At 37.3% G+C, this 19,931-nt stretch overlaps 6 protein-coding genes across 6 annotated transcripts; 3 read left to right on the top strand and 3 right to left on the bottom strand.

The window, feature by feature from the left end:
• Positions 1 to 1,617: 1,617 nt before the first annotated feature.
• LOC120428212 (uncharacterized) lies at positions 1,618 to 2,793 on the bottom strand. Its single transcript, XM_039593189.2, has 4 exons — positions 2,191 to 2,793; positions 1,994 to 2,130; positions 1,819 to 1,929; positions 1,618 to 1,759 (listed from the first exon to the last, which is right to left on the bottom strand). The coding sequence occupies exons 1-4, from the start codon at positions 2,434 to 2,436 to the stop codon at positions 1,618 to 1,620; spliced, it is 636 nt and encodes a 211-aa protein (XP_039449123.1). The 5' UTR covers positions 2,437 to 2,793.
• A 577-nt stretch (positions 2,794 to 3,370) lies between these two features.
• Positions 3,371 to 5,020, top strand: LOC120428210 (uncharacterized). Its single transcript, XM_039593186.2, has 2 exons — positions 3,371 to 4,505; positions 4,568 to 5,020. Exons 1-2 carry the CDS (start codon positions 3,781 to 3,783, stop codon positions 4,773 to 4,775), a joined length of 933 nt encoding a protein of 310 aa, XP_039449120.1. The 5' UTR covers positions 3,371 to 3,780; the 3' UTR covers positions 4,776 to 5,020.
• A 56-nt stretch (positions 5,021 to 5,076) lies between these two features.
• On the top strand, positions 5,077 to 6,489 carry LOC120428211 (uncharacterized). The gene is made up of 2 exons (XM_039593188.2): positions 5,077 to 6,278; positions 6,336 to 6,489. The coding sequence occupies exons 1-2, from the start codon at positions 5,578 to 5,580 to the stop codon at positions 6,487 to 6,489; spliced, it is 855 nt and encodes a 284-aa protein (XP_039449122.1). The 5' UTR covers positions 5,077 to 5,577.
• Positions 6,490 to 7,653: 1,164 nt separating this feature from the next.
• LOC120428222 (uncharacterized) lies at positions 7,654 to 8,467 on the bottom strand. Its single transcript, XM_039593200.2, has 3 exons — positions 8,072 to 8,467; positions 7,893 to 8,003; positions 7,654 to 7,829 (listed from the first exon to the last, which is right to left on the bottom strand). Exons 1-3 carry the CDS (start codon positions 8,437 to 8,439, stop codon positions 7,688 to 7,690), a joined length of 621 nt encoding a protein of 206 aa, XP_039449134.1. The 5' UTR covers positions 8,440 to 8,467; the 3' UTR covers positions 7,654 to 7,687.
• A 3,185-nt stretch (positions 8,468 to 11,652) lies between these two features.
• LOC120428224 (uncharacterized) lies at positions 11,653 to 12,464 on the top strand. The gene is made up of 2 exons (XM_039593201.2): positions 11,653 to 12,130; positions 12,191 to 12,464. The coding sequence occupies exons 1-2, from the start codon at positions 11,724 to 11,726 to the stop codon at positions 12,462 to 12,464; spliced, it is 681 nt and encodes a 226-aa protein (XP_039449135.1). The 5' UTR covers positions 11,653 to 11,723.
• A 370-nt stretch (positions 12,465 to 12,834) lies between these two features.
• LOC120428216 (uncharacterized) lies at positions 12,835 to 18,534 on the bottom strand. Its single transcript, XM_039593194.2, has 3 exons — positions 17,706 to 18,534; positions 17,537 to 17,641; positions 12,835 to 13,044 (listed from the first exon to the last, which is right to left on the bottom strand). The coding sequence occupies exons 1-3, from the start codon at positions 18,218 to 18,220 to the stop codon at positions 12,975 to 12,977; spliced, it is 690 nt and encodes a 229-aa protein (XP_039449128.1). The 5' UTR covers positions 18,221 to 18,534; the 3' UTR covers positions 12,835 to 12,974.
• Between the last annotated feature and the right edge of the window lie 1,397 nt (positions 18,535 to 19,931).

The following is a 19,931-nucleotide window of genomic DNA, read 5'->3' on the forward strand; positions in this document are numbered from 1 at the left end:
TGAACCAATGACACAAAATAGCTTCTTTGGTCAAAAGGAAAACCCCCACAAAGTTTGAGCCAAATCAAAATACAAAAAATAAAACTGGTCGAAATCGGCCGATTTCGTAGAGAATTGCTCAGATGTGGTCAAGCTTGGTCACGACATTCAAAGAAAAAAATCAAGTCATCATAAAAAAAACTTTTTATGTCTTTATAACTCGAAAAAAGGGCACGATAGCGAAATTCATGTAGAATAATTTTCGATTGCAAATTTGATTTTACATCTTAACCCTCTACAACCTAACCCCGCCTTTAGACGGGCTTCGATCTAAAAAATCGCCAAAAATCAATTTTCCAACCGATTTTTGATCATTAAAAAGCATTGGAAAAAAGAACTCTAAAAATTTTAGAAAATTTTAGCGTTGGAAGTTTGACTTGTTTTATGTGACTTTGCCAAAAACAAAAAGTTGCTCAAAATGACTTCCTGAACAAGGGAAAAATAAATATTTTCGAAAAAAAATTTGGGCAGTAGAGGGTTAAAATAACATAAATTTTTTTTTCAACTTTTTTCCATGTTTTTCAACAATCATGATTATTTCGAAAAATTGGCAGCACTGCCTGATAAATTTTGACAAACAACCCACTGAGAATTTTGGCTCGAGCCTCGACTCGATTCAGGCTCGATCTCGAGCCAGATCGACTCGAGGCTCAAGCCAAAATTCTTAGTGGGTAGTGCCAAAGCTCAATAGGTGGCATATCTAAAAAGATGATTAAAAATAAAAGATATTTTGCGCAATCCAATGTTTGGGTAAAAAGTCGAATTAAAATATGGAAAATACCAAAATTTTACGAAATTAAAAACGTGTGTAGACGAACTAATGATGCAAAATGACTTCTTTTGTCATAAAAAAGTAAACAAAAATAAAATTTAAATAAAAAAACGTTACTTAATCCACCTTGAGGTGGATGGTGCCTTCCTTACATTAATGCAGTTTTTTTCTTCTAAATAGCAATGCAAATACAAATAAAAAATCTAACATCATATACCTACTCATAACTTTTGACAAGGTTGTAAAATCTTTAATATCCTCCCATGATTGATCCGGACTTCATTTTCATCAAAATATCTGAGATCCGACTTCCAAAAAAAGTATAAATAACACTTAAGTGCTCATAACTTTAGATAGGGTTGTCCGATTTTCGAAGGTATAGGCTCATTTGAAAGGTTTTTCAATTATCTAACAAACGACTTACAACAACTACCCTTTTTTCGACCTTCCAGACTTTCCTCAATAACTTTCTTAGCATAACTTCAAAGTACTTTACTAAACTTGCTGATTTTAAATAGAGACTTATGGGACCCCAAGACGGATCGAGTGAGACCAAAACGGTCAAAAAGACATTTGCTCAGAACATGATTCTGAGTCGATAGATATACGCGAAGGTGGGTCTACGAGGTCGAATATTAAGAAGTTCATTTTTCGAGTGATTTTATAGCCTTTCCTTAGTAAGGCGAGGAAGGCAAAACTACAAAAATAAAATTTCCAGAAAATGCTCATTCTTGGGAGAATTGCTCAACTGTTAAAATGAAATTAGTGCAAAATACTGGAATAAAAAAAATATATCTCAACTCAAATCAAACATTTATTTCCAGAGAAAACAAATCCAATACATTTGTTGGACAACGACGCTCGTACTTGGTACAATTATTTTGCATACCTAGCATCTCTGCCTTGTAATACTCCTTGGGTAAATTTTCAGTCATCGAATAGGACGGCCTACCAAATAAATAAGCCTTTTTGAAATGCACTAAAACAATTAATTCCACTTAACTCACGTCAATAAAATCTGCATCAAATCACCCAAAACACCATTATTTTCGGTAAAATTTGTCCCACCAGCTTCGCATATTGCCCTCAACAGACACTTTCTTCCGTCAAATCCAGCACTAGAATAACATTAAAAAAAAGTTAACGAAATTTGGTCTTGGAAAACAACTCTGATTGCATTACACTCTCAACTGTTCCTCAATCACGTGGTACACTTTCCTACGCGTGATTCCACGTGCCGGCGACCGCTTCCGGCGTCTTTCGCCACCACCTTCACCTCCTACTTCCGCAAGCCCGTTCTCAGTTTCCTTCACTCTGAACTAAAAACAGATCTTGGCTTAGCACTCAAACAAATCAATCAACCCACTCAATCTGCTTACCCTCTTCCAGGGATCCGTCCAGTCGGACGCTTCCGTGGTCATTCCATAGTTCATTTCAAAATTGTACGAACAGAAGATGTCCACTCCGTGAGGTTTTTCCTTCTCCAGAGGAATGGCGATGGCCGCCAGAATTCCGGTAGCCGAGTCCTCCGTCAGCAGTAGATGGCGCTTTTCCCTCAAAAGTTCGTTTCCGGTGGCACCAATTAAGAATATCATCAGCGCAGTCCACGTAAGTTCAGTACCCATGATGATTAGGAGATTTGAGAACTAACGAAACTTAACCAACCAACGGAGCACGTCAACTATGGATAATTTATTCATCCCAATTGAACCTGAACCCGAACATTTTGGGGGATCGAATCGTTATTGGTTAACGCCTTAACTGCAATAAACTTCTATTTTTGAACGTTAATGCAAAGTGCAAATAGGCTCATGGAAAAGTACTTCCAGAAGTAACTAGGGGCTTTGTTTGCTATCATAGCGGTACAGCACGTGGCACTAATTTACGCGATAGGGAAAATCAAATGATTGATCATGCACTCATGCAATGACTATTCAATTGGGGAGGAGTCGCATGGTGCCGCAAGTATGTGGTAATCAGTAAGCAGTAAGGATTATGGTTGCATTCAATCCATATTGTACGGTTTTCTAATTTTAGGCCAGTATTTTGAGCCTTCCTCTTTACACGAATTTCGTTGAATATTTGAAAACCTATCTTATTTGTTTGTTCTTTGTGTTCTTTGTATTTTTTGTGTTCTTTGTGTTCTTTGTGTTCTTTGTGTTCTTTGTGTTCTTTGTGTTCTTTGTGTTCTTTGTGTTCTTTGTGTTCTTTGTGTTCTTTGTGTTCTTTGTGTTCTTTGTGTTCTTTGTGTTCTTTGTGTTCTTTGTGTTCTTTGTGTTCTTTGTGTTCTTTGTTCTTTGTTCTTTGTTCTTTGTTCTTTGTTCTTTGTTCTTTGTTCTTTGTTCTTTGTTTTTTGTTTTTTGTTTTTTGTTTTTTGTTTTTAGTTTTTAGTTTTTAGTTTTTAGTTTTTTTGTTTTTTCTCAAAAGGGTTTGCAAATTCAAGCCATGTTACCTACTATATAAACAGAATGCTTGTTGGATTTTTCGGCTATGTTTAATATGAAAATATGAATATTTTGGAGTTAAAGCCGGATTGTAAATATAAAGCAAAGAGCCGCTTTGAAAGCGCAAATTAAATCGACAAGTCGATTAATAACTAGTCGTTAATATCAAACTATTTTTAACTTTTTACAGTTGCGAACATTCTTTTGCTTAAAAATCGAATGAGATCACTGCGTCAATATCCGAACCACGAGCAAAAGTATACCAATTTATACGTCTAGAATTTGGGTTAGTTTGCCAAGTGAAAGTTCCAGCCGTTCCCTGGAGCTGCCTGGAGCACCTAATTGACGCTAATTGAACCTATTCAGCCTCGACTCCTCATCCCGTTGAGCGCTTGTTTGCCTTCTTCTGATAGCCGAAATTTGAACACCAGTCTCTGACATGGTTAATCACTTCCAGATCTGGATCAGTGTTCTCCATTCAGCTGGAGTCGGATTTAGTCCACTTTTAAAATCCATTCAGTCAATATGCAGTCTTTTAGGAAGGAAACACTTTTGTTGCAAGTGCTCGTGATCCTCACAACACTTCAGGGTCACGTTAGAGCCGACGATGGCGGCAAAGCCGCCGAAGAAGGTCGCTTCCTGTTCTGGGGTAAACCGTTCCTGATTGTGCCACCAACTGCGCCCACCCGTCACCAGCTAATCTCCGGTATCGGTATCCCACTCGGGACTCCCGAGTCCATCACCACCGGGTGGGTCATCAAGGCGCAGTACTTCCTACCGTCCACGGTGGACCATCTGAAGCCACTGCTGTGGGAAGGTTGGAACGATACCAGGCGATCGCTTGGAAAGCGTGACGTTGGCGGGGATGTTCCTGGAGATCATTACGAAAAGTATGAGGCGAAGGAGGTGAAAATTGAGACGGAGAAGCTACCGGATGAGGTTGAGAGTTCCGATGAGGAAGATGACGAGTTTGAGGATGGGGATGACAATTACTGGCTGGATGACGAGGAGGTCGAGCGGTTCCAGGAAGCTGATCAGCGGTTTCCACCGAATGAGATGGATGCTAAGGCAGCGGAAGGGTACAACGCTGGACAGTCTCGCTGGATAACGTACAAGACGCTGGAGAAGGTCGGTGAACGGTACGGCGCAGGAGGTCGTCCCTGCGTTCTGCGGAGTATTTGCGAAGCTGCGGCCGCCGAATTTACCCATTCTGGAGGAGTGTTTGCCGAGTTGATGCACATCATTTTTACGTAAGCGAATTCTTAAAGTTAGTTTAAAGGGTAAAACTTTCAAGCTTGTGATCTCATTTTAGTCCCTCGACCACGACGGAATCGCTGTCGGAGCACAACGACAACGAGTACTACCGGGCGGAACAGCTGGGACGAGAGGGAGCACCGTGCGAGCAGGTTTTCCACGAGTGCAAACAGTCGATACTGGACGTGTTTACCAGTGTGCACGATCCGACGACCAACTCAATGTCGGTGGCCCATCAAAAATTGCTACAAGCTATGATGAAATAAGTGCAATAAAAGACTGATTTGAAATTCGCTGCGTTTCGAAATTACGTATTTTTAGAATTGGTTAACACCCCTACAAAGTGTCGTGATCGGGGACTTTCTTTTATAATAAAAACACAGATTATTTTGCAATCAACAAACAACACGTCTTATTCCACACAAATTAACCACAAAACTGATTTGACAATCTTCATTCTCTCTTTTGCCGGCCGCGCGCTCTCGCACTCAACCCACAATCCGTCAGCTAACAAGGCAATATTCATGAAGGTGCGCACTTTTTGTTGCGCTCTAAACTCTTATTTATGAATAATTCAATCTTATAATAAACAAGCCTTACCCGACAAACTTCGTTCTGCTTTTATTTTTGTTTGTTGACGTTTTAAACTTTTCTGCTTCTTCAGCCTCCTGTGATCTAAATTTGATTTTACGTAAGTTTTCCCAAACAATCTGCAGATTTTTCGGAATCGGTTTCAGAGTGGCCAAAGTTGTAACTTTTTGGCGTAAGAACCTTCCTTGGACTTATACGAACCCAACGCAACAAAGAGCAACTCGATTCGACGTTCCGTGTTGAATTGATTCGCGTTCGAACAAAACCGTCGAAATTTTTATATATATAGAAGATACTCATTTAATAATTTATTACATATTCAATCCTGCAACCCATAATTCATACACAAAGAAATGCTTGTCTTCAATGAGTCTTTAAGATAATTTAAATAAAATTTGCATATGTAATTAACACGACATGCACCTCAATACAATGTAGTTCATTGCTGTGCAGAATTCTGCAAGACGGTTCAACTAAATGTGCATGATCTCAGTTCCGTCCGAACCCATTTCCAAGAAGCATTGCGAAATGAAGTTCGTGCCGTTGAGCCTTCTTTTCGGAATCATCATCCAATTCAGCACCACGAATCTTTATGCAACAAACGGTACCACCGGAACGGGTCGTTTCCTAATCTTTCCGCAAACATCACCCACTCGCCACCAGCTGATAGCCGGAATCGGCATCCCGCTGGGAATTCCCGTGTCCGTAACGACCGGGTGGGTCATCAAGGCGCAGTACTTCCTGCCGTACAACGTGAACGATCTCAAACCGGTCAGGTGGCCAGGCTGGAACGGTGCGGTTGAGAAACGACAAGCTGATGGAGTTCACTTCGAGCATTACGAGGTCAATGAGGTGAATATTGAGACGGAGAATCTATCGGATGAGGATGATGACGAGTTCGAGGATGGAGATGACAACTACTGGTTGGACGATGAGGAAGTCGAGCGGTTCCAGGAAGCTGATCAGCAGTTCCCACCAAACGAGTCGAATGCCAAAGGGGTTGAAGGCTACAACGCTGAACAGTCCCGTTGGATCACGTACAAGACGTTGGAGCAGATTGGGGAACAGTACGGCGCGGGAGGTCGTCCCTGTGTTTTGCGGAGTATTTGCGAAGCTGCTGGAACTGAATTTTCAATCACCGGAGGAGTTTTTGCAGAACTTTTGCACGTTATTTTCTCGTTAGTATTTGGATTAAAACTTTTAAAAATAAACATTGATTGGTCCACTCATTGCAGTCCATCAACCACAACGGAACAACTTTCTGAGCACAGCGACAACGAGTACTACCGGGCGGAACAGCTTGGCAAAGAGGGAGCCCCGTGCGAGCGGATATTTCACGAGTGTGAACGATCAATTTTGGAATTGTTTACAAAAGTACTTGACTTTTAGAAAATGATTGAAAACTGTTTTAATCCAGTTCCTGCGAATCAAAACAAAACCTTCTACAATCACATATTACTTCCCATTCCCGCATTGGTGCGCCCCTTTCTTTTAGTCGTCTCGACTCTGACCTTCGCTGATCAAAGGATTACGAGCCTTTTTCACAAGCCAGGAGGTATGAACCAGTATGAACTAGCGCTTTTTGTCTGATTTTCAATGTTAAAAATTGAAACTTTTGCGAAATTATTTTATTTTTTCCAATAAAAATATTTTTAAATATGGTTAATTTGGTCTAAAATATGAAATAAGGAAAATTATCTATTTGAAGACCTTTACAAAAGTTAAGCTTGATTTTAAAATTTGAAATTATGTTTTTGTAAAGATCAAACAATTTCTCAAGTTTCAGTTTTGAACAATTAAAATCGGACCAATAGTTTGCGAGATGTATTCAGTTGAAAATTAAAGGCTAAAGGAGTTATGACACTATGGCAAACAAACTAGCACGTTTTTGTGTTTGACAGTTTGCCAAACTCGCAAGCAAAGCTAAATGTATGCAGGCTGACGTTTCTGCAAACAAATGCAGGCAAACAAACAGAGGAAAACTGTCAAAAAGTTTGTTTTTTTTGCGAGTTAGTTTGTTTGTCGTAGTCTAATACTTCCTTAATTAAGGCCGTATTAGACTACGACAAACACACTTTTTTCCAATCTGTCGGTTTGCCTGCTCTGTTTGTTTGTCTGCATTTGTTTGCAGAAACATCAACCTGCATACATTCGGCTTTGTTTGCGAGTTTGGCAAGCTGTCAAACACAAAAAAGTGCGGGTTTGTTTGTTTGTTTGCCATAGTCTCATAGCTCCTTTAGGTGACACTAAGAGAAATTCATTTTCATCTATTTCAATTTATCGAGAGGCTGTATCTCAGAAACTAGTTGCCCGATGTTGAAAGTTCCAGAGAGAAAATAATAGATTTTTTTAAAGAGGTGTTTTTAATTTTTTTTTTTGTTAGCTCAAGAAATCGAACAAAAAATTAAAATGTATACCCTAAAGTAGAAAGTGTCAATAACGAAGTTTTGCTTTTTCTTTTAAATTGATATTTTTGGGAGAGAAATAAAACACTAATTAAAAGTTTTTTCTTTCTTTTCGGCTTATATTTTCCGACTTTGGTCAGCGGCCTAAGTAATTTTTTAATTATATTTTTTTAATTCTCAATTTAAGCGTTTATAACAGTCGATATCAAGTCAAATATCCCAACCGGACAATATTTCCGATATCCCTCGCAATCCGCAACACATCCGTCAGCTTCCGCTTGGTAGTACGAAACAGGAATATCCTCGTCTTCCGACGCAGATGGACTAAAACATAAAGAAAATTAGATAACTTTAAAACTCGGTTCACTCTGACTGCGAGCAACTAACCTAAACACAATATGCGTAACGTCACCAACCACGCCGTTGTACGGGTGAAGCGAACTTTCCAGCGTTTCACAAATCGCCCTGTGAATGCAGGCCGTCCCGTTGTAGCCATACCTGCGTCGGCGAAACAATTAAAAAACAACCGGAAGTCAACGAACCTAACCTCAAAAACAACCACTCACATGTCCATCCGGTCCGCCAACATTTCGTACAGGAAGCGCCGGCTGAAGCGCACATTTTCCACCATGCGCCGCTTCCGGTTGACGGCCTGGGTCACGTTGTAGCCGGAGTTCTTGAACAGGGTGTACCACAGCCGGTACTGGTAGGCGGCCGTCGGCAGTCCGTAGTTCATCTCGAAGTTGTGCGACAGGTAGATGTTCCGGCCGGGCACTTCCAGCGGGATGGCAATGGCTATCAGGAACCCATTGGAGGTTCCCGAAGGGAAATTTAGCACGGATCGTTCCGGCCGGTGAAGCACTTCCGGGGTTATCAAAACGACAGCAGAGGCAATCACAAGTAGTGACGCGAAAAGTTCCATTCTTGAACACATTGCAAGACGGTGAGCATCTACACGTGGAAACAGAATGCAAGCAATGACTTGGTTTAGAATTTGCATCTGCGAACCGTTAGAACTGCAACTCGTACATGTAACGAGGTGCGAAATTCTGCAAATTTGAGTGCAGTGGGTTTTGCAAACAATTTATTTTAAAAAAAAGTTACTCAACACACTCAGATTTTTTACCAAATTCGGTATTACCGAAAATCGGTAATGTTTAGATCGGTAAACCATATGTCATAATGAACAAAATGTTTACCGAAAATCGGTTGTACAATGAACAATAATGAACTTCATTACCGAATTTCGGTAAGTTTTTACTGAATTCAGTAGATTTCAGTTTAACAAACTGTTCAGTAGTTTGTTAAACTTTACCGAATTCGGTAAAAAGAAATCTAATTGTTCAGTTTAAAATATGTGAGCAATTTCCTGAAGATGAGACTAACCAACCACCGTTTATAAGCATTGCAAAATGCTATCAAAAGATTAAAAAATCAGTATTTTGAGAAAGAGTTTTATGATCGATTTGGTGTCTTCGGCAAAGATAGAGCTATTGAAGAGAACAATTTTGAAAAAAATAGGCACACGGAATTTTTCTTTACTCGATTTCAATTTTGTTCGCGAAAACAATTTTCCAAATCCGTATTTTTTAAATTTTTGTTTTTTTTTTATTGTTTTAGGGGTAAAGCCAGACTCGATTATCCGAATATACGATTTTCCGAAGCTCGATTATCGGAAGGTTTGTATGGGACCTCACGAACATTTTTTTTTCATTTTTTTTCCACGTGCATTTTTTGCAATATTTCATCACCAACATTTTGACCGAAATCTTGAATTTAAAAATTCAAAATCACTTTAGAGTAGTTTGGGGATCATAATAAAGTTATTTTTTTCCGATGCCTTCGAAAAATCGAGTCTGAACCGTACTCCAAAAATATATTTCCGAATGTTACATCATTAATGATGTAAACACTAAACATCTAAATTTAAATGCAATTTGATGTAAATTTGCTACAAATTACACGTAAAAACATGATTTTACGTGTGATTCAATTGTTTACGTCGAATCTCAAGTTTACATCAACTAAGTTTACATGTGATTATTTTTTTCCGTGTCTTACTCATTCACATATTTTTTTTGTGTACTTACAAAACTTTAAGTAAAATTTTCAAAAATCATAATTTGGCGGTAAAAATTCAGTCCGTTTTTCTCTATGGCTCAAAAGCTGTGGATTTCAGTTCCCAAAAAAAAATATTTTGCTGAAATTAATAATACGGATTTGGGGAAATAGATTTTCTCTTGATGTGAATTTGAAAAAAACTGTATCTTTGAAAAAGATTTTCTGATCGATTTTGCGTCTTCGACAAAGTTGTAGGTTATGATAAAGGGGCAAGGGTTGTAAAAATATCAAACTTTCAGCTCTAAGCGAATAAATCCCGAATCTCCCAGTTTTAACTGCCCTTCTTTCGGTCGCGAAATTCTGAGCAAAAAGGATTGTTTTTCTCGTGTTAACACAATCCTGTGTGACATTCTCGTTTTTTCTCTCATTCCCGCTTTCGCAAAAGTATAACGCAATTAACAGGACTCACTTCGTAGTCAGTTCCCAACTTAACCTCTCGCGTTCTTTCATTGCGGTTTTCTGAGAAAACAAAATAATCTTCAGCGAGTGTGCGTGAACGAGGAAAAGGGAAGAAAAAGAGAATGCTTTTGGTGCACGAGTCGCTATACTCTCTGGTATAGGTGCAGGAATCATCAAATGATAGTTTTTTTCTATCACTCATTTACAACACTTAGACTGTCTGCAGCGCAAAGTTTTATAATTGTTTCAAATTGCGAGAAGTTTTAAATTTTTAGAACTGGCGGAAATGAAACTAGAACACGATGCTCGCAACGCGCTGATCTAAATGTTGTTTCAAAAAAATGCTTTTAACGGTACAAATCAACCAGAGCTTTTGCACCAAGATTTTTGATACAGACATTTTAGAATCTTCAAAACTACGGGAACTATCGATTTGATTTTTTATTCATCCCCTAAATCACTGTCTTCAAAGTTATTTACAATAAAATTTGACTATTTTTACAATCAGTTTGTTGCAGAATTGGGTCCGTAAATTTGACCATTTCGGAATAAGAACACAACAACTTGCTGTGTTGCTGTGCACCCTTAATTGTGTGCGTATGATTATCAACACAGCATCGTAGTGTGTGTGTAAGAAAACGTGGATATCTCTATATATCTGATTTTTTTTTTCAAACTGAGTACTATTCCAGTTCTAAATCGTCTCACGTTTGAAACAAACTAGTCGAGCAGTTTTATTTAGGTTTCAAAATAATGTTGAAAAATAAAACTGCAACTCCGCGTTGCGGGTGCTCTGTTTCAGTTCTATTTGAAAAATGAAACAGCTAAGTCTTATAAGACTGGTTGCAACGCGGCTCTACTTTGTTCTAGCTGTTTCATTTTTCAAATAGAACTGAAACAGACCACCCGCAACGCGGAGTTGCAGTTTTATTTTTCGAGCAGTATTTTGAAACAGGAATAAAACTGCTCGACGAGTTTGTTTCAAACGTGAGACGATTTGGAACTGGAATAGAACTCAGTTTCAAAAAAAATCAGATATATAGAGATATCCACGTATTCTTACACACACACTATGATGCTGTGTTGATAATCATACGCACACAATTAAAAGCATTTTTTGAAACAACATTTAGATCAGCGCGTTGCGAGCACCGTGTTCTAGTTTCATTTCCGCCAGTTCTAAAAAATTAAAACTGCTCGCAATTTGAAACAATTATAAAACTTCGCGCTGCAGACAGTCTAAGGCCCAATGAGAATTTTGGCTAGAGATCAAGCCAAATACCAAAATTTGGTAAATATTTTTCCAATATCTCATCACCGCCATCTTGATTAAAAATCACTTTAGAGTATTTTACTGCCCATGTTCGCATTAATGTCCTATATGCAAAAATAGCAAGCTAAGAAAAACGAAACGAAAAAAATGAGGTTTTTTCTTGATTTGATTTACAATTATCCGAGGTTATCTCAATTGAAATTTTTCTGAGGACTTCGGGCAATCGAGTCTGTACTTCAAAATTGAAATATATATTAAAAATGTTAAAATGCTTAATAATTTTTCAAAATTTTCCTACATAAACCTACCGTGATCAACTAATGATCCTCCAAGAATCTCTCGTGCGTGCTAATTAGAACCGGTATAACTGCGCATCGTCCAACCTGGTCAACCCGCAGTTGCATCGTCATCCTCCACCACACAACATGACCCCGTCCAAGAAACTGTTCCTTCCCGTTTGCCTACTTGTGGCAATGACCCTCGGCGACACCACTCCCGGCCAACACCGCCCCAAGCGAGCCCTCATATTCCCGCGCGCCAATCCGGCCCGCCACCAGCTGGTGGCCGGCTTCGGCATTCCCGCCGACATCGAGTACATCGAATCCGTCACCCTGGGGTACGTCTTCAAGGCGGTTTACTTCCTACCGTGGAACTCGTCACACTGGGTGCCACAGTTTCTGCGCCGCGACGAGGACACCCTGTTCGAGCCGGTGCAGCTGCTGGACCAGCAGCAGCGGAGAAACTTCGTGGAGACGGAGAAAGGCGAGGACGGCGATTGGGCGGAACGTAGCCGGTTGGAAATCTACCGAGCATTGGAAGCCATGGCGGATCAGTGAGAATTGAGGGGATTTGTGAAAGATTTGTAAATGATTCCCTCTTCTTTTTTTTTCAGAAAGGGCCACAACGGCCGCAGCTGCCTGCTGAGGACGATTTGCGAGGCCGCCGAGGCACGATTCTCGCACGTGAGTGGAATCTTTGGCGAGCTGCTGCACATACTCTTTACCCCATCGAGCACCGTTGATCAGCACCCTAACGAAGACTACAAGTGGGCCGAAACGTTGCCCGCGCAGTACAGTCCGCGCCAGCCTGGTGGTTCCATCTGTTCGGATATGTTTGCCGAGTGTCCGTTTTCGCTGCTGGGACTTTTTACGGGGATAACGGGTTGAACAAAATAATATCTGAATGCTGAATGAATTGTATTTTTTCTCTCTTCTGGTCGGACATTGTGGTTCATCGGAAACTGATAAGAAATATATTTTATATTAACTTTGTCTTAAATCTATGTTAGAAATTAGTGGTTCGTTTGAGATTTTTGAGGATACGATTTGTAAAAGTGCTATCAAATTTTGTAAAGATTAGTATCAAAACGTTAGTTGAATAAGTTAAATAAGTTAAATAAATAGAATAAATAACATTTAGAATGCGCTCGATTGCGCACTTCAACGCGGATTGCGTATTCGAGTTCGAATATGATCATTTCGATTGAGAAAATTTCCCTTTTCCTTAAACCTAACGAGAGTCGAATAAGTTAAATAAATTAAGAATAAATAACATTTAAGGGACCAAAAAAACACGCGAAGCTCAAATAAGAGCGGGTAAAAAGTCGGTCGGACGCGTCATTCTAGTTTCGTGCAAAGTTAGCCTGCTCATAGCTCCTACCTGCCGGAACGAGAGGCTCACAGTCGATTGTGATGGTTAATCATCTGGAGGATGCTGGTACCCGTCGCGTTCCGGGGACAATAAGCGCTATAAAGTGAAGAAAAGCAAAGAAATGGGTTTAAATCCTGCGCTAGAAATTACTATTCTCTTAATCTAGTGGGAAATTTAATTTCTATTTATAAAACTTGCATGAGATATAAATACTTATTTGATACTAACTGCACAGACTAAAATCTTCTTTAAAATAAACCATTAATCCGCAATAAAACGGTCAATTTAAATAGTCCAAAACTCACCACGGCAAATTTTTACAAACCACAGCAAAATTCAAAACTTTCAAAATTTCAAAAATTAAAAATTGAAAAAGTTTACAATTAAAAATGGAAATTTTTTAAAATTTTATGATTTTTATATAAAATTCTAAAATTCTAAAACTCTAAAACTCTAAAATTCTAAAATTCTAAAACTCTAAAACTCTAAAATTCTAAAACTCAAAAACTCAAAAACTCTAAAATTATGAAATTCTAAAATTATGAAATTCTAAAATTCTAAAATTCTGAAATTCTGAAATTCTAAAATTCTAAAATTCTAAAATTCTAAAATTCTAAAATTCTAAAATTCTAAAATTCTAAAATTCTAAAATTCTAAAATTCTAAAATTCTAAAATGATAAAATTCTAACATTTTAAAATTTTAAAATTTTAAAATTCTAAAATTCTAAAATTCTAAAATTCTAAAATTCTAAAATTCTAAAATTCTAAAATTCTAAAATTCTAAAATTCTAAAAATTCTAAAATTTCAAAGTTTTAAAATTCTACAATTCTAATTTACTAAAATTAAAAAAAAAACAAAAGTTTAAATAAGTTTAACAAATTCCAAAAAATCTAAATTTCTTTAATTCCAAAATTCGCAATTCGCAATTTCGCAATTTTCAGTGTAAGAACGGGCCTTGACCGATCTTATGCACCAGGTTCCCGACGAACACGCACTGCCCTTACACCTACATCTCACCCTTGCTCTGAGTCAGTACGAGCAGCACGCTAGAACACGCTTTGAGTGTTCGTGCCAGGCATGCACACCTTCTTTTCCGGTTACGCATTTTAACTCGGCCGGGGGTGGTACATTACGTAGGGTTTGATGTAAGTATAAGCGCCTAACCATTTATAGTGTGCCTATCAACTTTCATTAAAGCAAAACTGTTTTATTTTTAGTTTGAATCCAAAAACTAGTTGTTATTTTACTGGGTGTTGTTTTTCTCCTGAAATCTTTCCTAGTGTTGAGTCGTGTTTATATGTTGCTATTTCTTTTGTCGCGGTGTTTTATTACAATTTTTGGTCCTAAGCATGTTATAAAAGTTTACCAAAAGTACAATAGTAATATTTGTGTTAATCCATTAACCATTCCATAAATTGAGTAAGGGCTCAAACCTCACTTGTTTGAAAAAAGGGTGAAGATTGAAAACAATAGACATTTAAAGAGAATATATTTTATAAAAAATCAAGAATCAATAGAAAGAGAATGTTGATTTTATTTTAAAGAATAAAAATGAGAAGCTGTATGTAGTAGATATAAAATTAGACAATAGTTAATAAATAGAGATAAAAAAACAAGCGTAGATTATAGTAATGATGACTTATAAGACAGATAAAGAATTATTCAAATAAATAAATTCGCAATAAAATCAAAAGAGTAAAGACTAATGATAAATAGACTTGATATTACTAGTACATTGAAGAAAAGTATTTTTTTAAGGAAAAACACAAAGTTTGTTCAAGCAGTATCAATTGGTAAAAAAGAGTGGAAAAGCTGTGAGAGACAAGAGAATCAAAAGTAAGAAAAATCAAAATCAAATGATGGATATTAAATAGAAGAATCAGTGAAGAGAAGTGAGAATCAGTAGAGCAAAATAAAAATAGGAGATAGGTGGTAGCTGAGAATGAAGAGAAGAGAAACCCCGTTGTGCGATGTTTCAGGTACATCCACAGCAGTTGACTCAACATACTGCGAATCAAAACAATACCGTCTACAATCACAAATTACTTCCCTTTCCCACATTGTCGCGCCCCTTTCTTTTAGCCGTCTCGACTCTGACCCGCGGTGGTCAAAGGTTTACGATCCGTTTCCACAGGCCACCAGCTAGGTCATCATGAAAACCAAGCCAACGTGGAGGTAAGAAAATAGGACACTCGCAAGGAACCAGAGCTATACTGTTCTGATCAAGATAATTCGGATGATCTAACAGAACTACGGTTGTAGTTAGTTGCGCTCCTTCCAGGATGTTCCTTACGTGGACGTCAACCGAAGAGCACGCAACAAGGTCAGTGCCATTGCATGCTCTTAGGTATCAATCCTTGGCCTGCAAGTTTCTTTAATTCCAAAATCCAAAAAAAAAAAAAAAAAAAAAAAAAAAAAAAAAAAAAAATAAAAAAAAAAAAAATCGGTTTTGTCCGGGAATGGGTTATTCTGGGGAATGGAAAAGAACCAAAAAAAAATCAAAAGTTAAATAAAATCCAAAAATTTCTAAAAATTCAAAAAAAAATCTAAAACATCTAAAAATTCCAAACAAGTTAAAAAAATAAAATTCCAAAAGATTATTTTTTTTTTTAATCACAAAAATTCCAAAACTTTCAAAATCCCTAAATTAAAAAAAAAATCCAAAAATACCCAAAACTTTTGAAATTCCAAAAATTCAAAATATTCTTAATTTTGAAAATTTAAATAAATTCAAAAATTCTAGAAATTCCAAAAATCCAAATTGTTTCAAGAATTCCTATAATTTGAAATAGGGACGTGCTGCCATCTTTTTTTTAAGTGAACAAGTGCTGTGTCATCGTCTAAAAATAGACGGCTTCCTATCTCGCCCAGCAAGTCGGTAAAATAGTCGGTTTCGATGGAAAAAAGTGGTCTAAAAATAGCGACGCCATCCCCCTATTCTTGAATTCTAACATTTTAAAATTCTATTGTTTAAAAAAAACTAAATTTCAATGATATTTTTTGTATTCAGCTGAAAACAATTTAAAGTGCATTCCCCTGCGTTTATAATAACATGTGCGAGCCTGGGTGCAGAATAGTGGTTCGCAAAGCGGCCTCAATTTAGAACTGTCAAAGCGGAACCAATTTACTTTTGCAAAATGATACCAAGAAGTGGCAAGTATTGTAATCGATCTTTAATTTATTTTGTCAGGATTAAAACATTTACTCCGATATTATCACTGCGCTTCAAAGATACATCATCTCGGAACTTCCATTCGGTTGTTTTTCTGATTCACAAAATTCCACCCACTTCTGACGTAATTTTTCGTCACGTGGAAAATAAAAAAGACCTCTTTTGGCCGCCCATCGTTTAGTCTACGAACAAAAAATGCGCGAAGCACTTAATTTTTCAGCGAAAACTTTAACATCAACAGATTCAAAATGTTTCAAAACAAGTTATTTACTTCAGCAGCAAAAAATGTGTCACGCTTGAGCTTGAACAAAGCCTTCTAGTTTGTTTATGTTTACATCTGTAGTACAGTTGTAGTAGTGAGTAGCAGTTGGGAGCATTCGAAAATCACGTTACGCATTCTGTCTTTTCAGCACCCAGGTGCGAGCTATTAAAAAAAACATTTTGAGTTTCAAATATTTTCTTTAAGACTTAGAATTAAAAATAAACTAATGATGAACTTTTCAATGCATTTTTACATTGAAATGTTTGAAATTATTACTTGTCATTTAAATTTTATTTTTTTTTTCAGATTAAATTTTAAATTTTTGATTTTTTTTATGTTTAAGTTTTGGATTTTTCCATGTTTTGAATATTTTTTTTCATTTATTGTATTTTTATTTCTTAATTTTACCTGAGTTTCCATAAGTTTCTGAATTTTTAAATTTCTGTTATGAATAATTCAAGTTTTTGATTTTTTTTTAATATTTTTTTAACAAATCATAAATAAACTCTTTAAAAAAAACTCGACTCCGGCCTTTAAAAAAATGAAAAAAGCTAGAATCTCGTCAAAAAAATGTAAACAAGTGCCAGCTGTGGTGAATTCAAAATAGAAGTATGGAGTTTGGCCAAATTGACAGTTTTTTTTTTAAATTAATGGATTTCTAAAGAGATTAACGTCTGCTAGTTTGTGGTACATGAACGAATGTAACAAATTAAACCCAATTTTCATAGTTTACAAACAAAATTTATAACTTTACAAATCGTATCCCTCAGCCAGGCTCGACAAACCAAAAAATTCAACATAAGGGACAAAAAGCACGCTCAAAATCAAAATGAAACACACATTTTTCGTCAACTTCGAATGAGGAAAATTCATAAATTCCTTCGCTTGTATTTGGAGAGCCATAATGAACTGTTGTTGCCTCAGCATTTACATGATATAGTTATCGAGTAATTCATAATCGCCATGTCAAGTTGATAATCTCGATCGATTTTTCTCGAAAGAACCATAATTTCTTTGCACAAACATCATTTCAATTTGTTTTTTTCGCTACTAAATTTGTGTTCCGTAATCTCTGAGGGACGCGCGTGCGGTTACTGCTCAGTCCCGAACCGTCCCGAACGAGAAAGTGGACCTGGCCCACGTTTTACTTACATGGTGTGGCCTTGCTCGCCGCAACACTGACAAACACAGCGCTTCAGCACCGGACAGGTGACCGTTCCGTCGGGTCCCTTCAGGTCATGCGACTGGTAGATTTCACTGAAAAAAAAAAATAGTTTAATTTTAATATTCTGATTTGGAGAAACCCCCATGATGGTCTCACCGGAGTTCCTTGTTCTTTTTGCAAAAGTTGCAAAACTGTCCGGACTTCTTCAGCAGCTCCCACTGATCCTGCCAGTTGAGTTTGTTTTCCTTCTCATGCTTGGCCACGCTGGTGGCGATCGCGGTCTGCGGCTTCATGCTCATGCCAATCTTCTCGCCGGTGGCCGCCAGGCCAGGCTTCTTCGTCTGCCCGTTCGGCGCCAGAATCTCGCCCAGGACGGTTCGTCCTCCGCGCTTCGGAACCGGAAGTGGCTGCGCTGCTTTCAGCGGTTGTGGCACTGGCACCGGCGGCAGCAGCTGCTGCTGCAGATCTTCCTCGGGCACGGTTAGGATCGGGACTTCGTCCGTGAACAGGGCCGGAACCAAACACTGCAGGTACGGATCGTCCGCGTCATGCTCGGCCGACTTCCACACCAGCATGTTCGTGAGCTTCGATCGCACCAAAGTTCCGTCCGGGTTGGTGCCGTTCCGGATGGCCGCCTTCATCAGCTCGAGTGTTTCTTCGCTGACAGACATTGTCGTTTTCACTTTGTACTTACTTCCGGCGAGGCCACGAGGCACTGGAGAAGAGAGCTGGTCGACTGGTCTGCACTTCGGGACGGTTCTTCGAGGACTGAGGCCGAGTTCTGGTGCGGGCTGTGAATGGAGACGACCCGATCATTCACAATTTGCGCGCGTAAACCGCGTAGAACAAAGGATTCGTAGAGAAAGACCGTCGATTCCGGAGGAGCCGAACCAAACCTGATCGAACCAGCTGCTGATAGCCGTGGATTTAAAGGTCTACTCTAAATACGCGCCAAAAACGGTGAGTGCCACAGCTGATTGAGTTTCTTTGCAGCGGTACCGTTGCAATCCGCGAAGAACCCAACACGCAAAGTCTAGATTGCACAGGTCTGTGTTAAAAAATACACAAAATAATTTCAAATTACAGATTGTCAAGAGGCTGATGCAAAATAAATCGGCTCTTGCAACGTATGTTTTGCGCTTGCAACACTGCCAGTTTGGATGGGCGTAAAGGGCGGTTGGTGTCCACACTCAAAATCAGAAGTACCCCTCAAAAAGGGTTCTATCTACCCTTTATCTGTCATCACAAGGAAAACAAACCCTTTTTGAGGGTTACTTCCACCCTTTTTGCAAGATTACCCGTCGTTACCCTTTTGCAAAGGGTTACTACCGGTAAACTTGAAAAAAAAGGGTGGAAGTAACCCTCAAAAAGGTTTTGTTTTCCTTGTGATAACAGATAAAGGGTAGATAAAACCTTTTTTGATGGGTACTTCTGATTTTGAGTGCAGCGCGTTTGGATCTGTCAAACATTGGCCAATCTGTTTCCCTTGACAATTAGTAATAAGAGCGGATATCCTATTCTAGAGCGGATTCTTTAAATAATTTAAATTCGCTACTCCGAATGCGTGCTTATTCGAATGCTCGCTCTCAAACGTTAAAACTGAGTTGTCAAAATAATGGTTACGTTTCGACCCCTTAATTCGTCGATTTCCGAGCATGTGTTTTCAATTTTATAATTTTATAATTTTAGAATTTACGAATTTGAAAATTTTAGAATTTTAGAATTTTAGAATTTTAGAATTTTAGAATATTAGAATTTTAGAATTTTAGAATTTTAGAATTTTATAATTTTATAATTTTATAATTTTATAATTTTATAATTTTATAATTTTATAATTTTACAATTTTACAATTTTACAATTTTACAATTTTACAATTTTACAATTTTACAATTTTACAATTTTACAATTTTACAATTTTACAATTTTACAATTTTACAATTTTACAATTTTACAATTTTACAATTTTACAATTTTACAATTTTACAATTTTACAATTTTACAATTTTACAATTTTACAATTTTACAATTTTACAATTTTACAATTTTACAATTTTACAATTTTACAATTTTACAATTTTACAATTTTACAATTTTACAATTTTACAATTTTACAATTTTACAATTTTACAATTTTACAATTTTACAATTTTACAATTTTACAATTTTACAATTTTACAATTTTACAATTTTACAATTTTACAATTTTACAATTTTACAATTTTACAATTTTACAATTTTACAATTTTACAATTTTACAATTTTACAATTTTACAATTTTACAATTTTACAATTTTACAATTTTACAATTTTACAATTTTACAATTTTACAATTTTACAATTTTACAATTTTACAATTTTACAATTTTACAATTTTACAATTT

This window comes from Culex pipiens, chromosome 3 (assembly GCF_016801865.2).
Source record: "Culex pipiens pallens isolate TS chromosome 3, TS_CPP_V2, whole genome shotgun sequence".
Lineage (NCBI taxonomy): Eukaryota > Metazoa > Arthropoda > Insecta > Diptera > Culicidae > Culex > Culex pipiens.

Excerpts from the sequence above, each read along its gene's own strand:
- LOC120428211 (XM_039593188.2), top strand. The coding sequence starts at position 5,578 with ATGTGCATGATCTCAGTTCCGTCCGAACCCATTTCCAAGAAGCATTGC. Across the intron at positions 6,279-6,335 it reads CTTTTGCACGTTATTTTCTC|TCCATCAACCACAACGGAAC; the intron begins GTTAGTATTTGG and ends CACTCATTGCAG.
- LOC120428222 (XM_039593200.2), bottom strand. The coding sequence starts at position 8,439 with ATGTGTTCAAGAATGGAACTTTTCGCGTCACTACTTGTGATTGCCTCT. Across the intron at positions 8,004-8,071 it reads TTGGCGGACCGGATGGACAT|GTATGGCTACAACGGGACGG; the intron begins GTGAGTGGTTGT and ends TCGCCGACGCAG. Across the intron at positions 7,830-7,892 it reads GTTACGCATATTGTGTTTAG|TCCATCTGCGTCGGAAGACG; the intron begins GTTAGTTGCTCG and ends TTTATGTTTTAG.
- LOC120428224 (XM_039593201.2), top strand. The coding sequence starts at position 11,724 with ATGACCCCGTCCAAGAAACTGTTCCTTCCCGTTTGCCTACTTGTGGCA. Across the intron at positions 12,131-12,190 it reads TTGGAAGCCATGGCGGATCA|AAAGGGCCACAACGGCCGCA; the intron begins GTGAGAATTGAG and ends TTTTTTTTTCAG.
- LOC120428210 (XM_039593186.2), top strand. The coding sequence starts at position 3,781 with ATGCAGTCTTTTAGGAAGGAAACACTTTTGTTGCAAGTGCTCGTGATC. Across the intron at positions 4,506-4,567 it reads TTGATGCACATCATTTTTAC|TCCCTCGACCACGACGGAAT; the intron begins GTAAGCGAATTC and ends ATCTCATTTTAG.
- LOC120428216 (XM_039593194.2), bottom strand. The coding sequence starts at position 18,220 with ATGTCTGTCAGCGAAGAAACACTCGAGCTGATGAAGGCGGCCATCCGG. Across the intron at positions 17,642-17,705 it reads AAAAAGAACAAGGAACTCCG|TGAAATCTACCAGTCGCATG; the intron begins GTGAGACCATCA and ends TTTTTTTTTCAG. Across the intron at positions 13,045-17,536 it reads GGCGAGCAAGGCCACACCAT|CGCTTATTGTCCCCGGAACG; the intron begins GTAAGTAAAACG and ends TTCACTTTATAG.
- LOC120428212 (XM_039593189.2), bottom strand. The coding sequence starts at position 2,436 with ATGGGTACTGAACTTACGTGGACTGCGCTGATGATATTCTTAATTGGT. Across the intron at positions 2,131-2,190 it reads GGACGGATCCCTGGAAGAGG|TTCAGAGTGAAGGAAACTGA; the intron begins GTAAGCAGATTG and ends ATCTGTTTTTAG. Across the intron at positions 1,760-1,818 it reads TTGATGCAGATTTTATTGAC|GCCGTCCTATTCGATGACTG; the intron begins GTGAGTTAAGTG and ends TTTATTTGGTAG.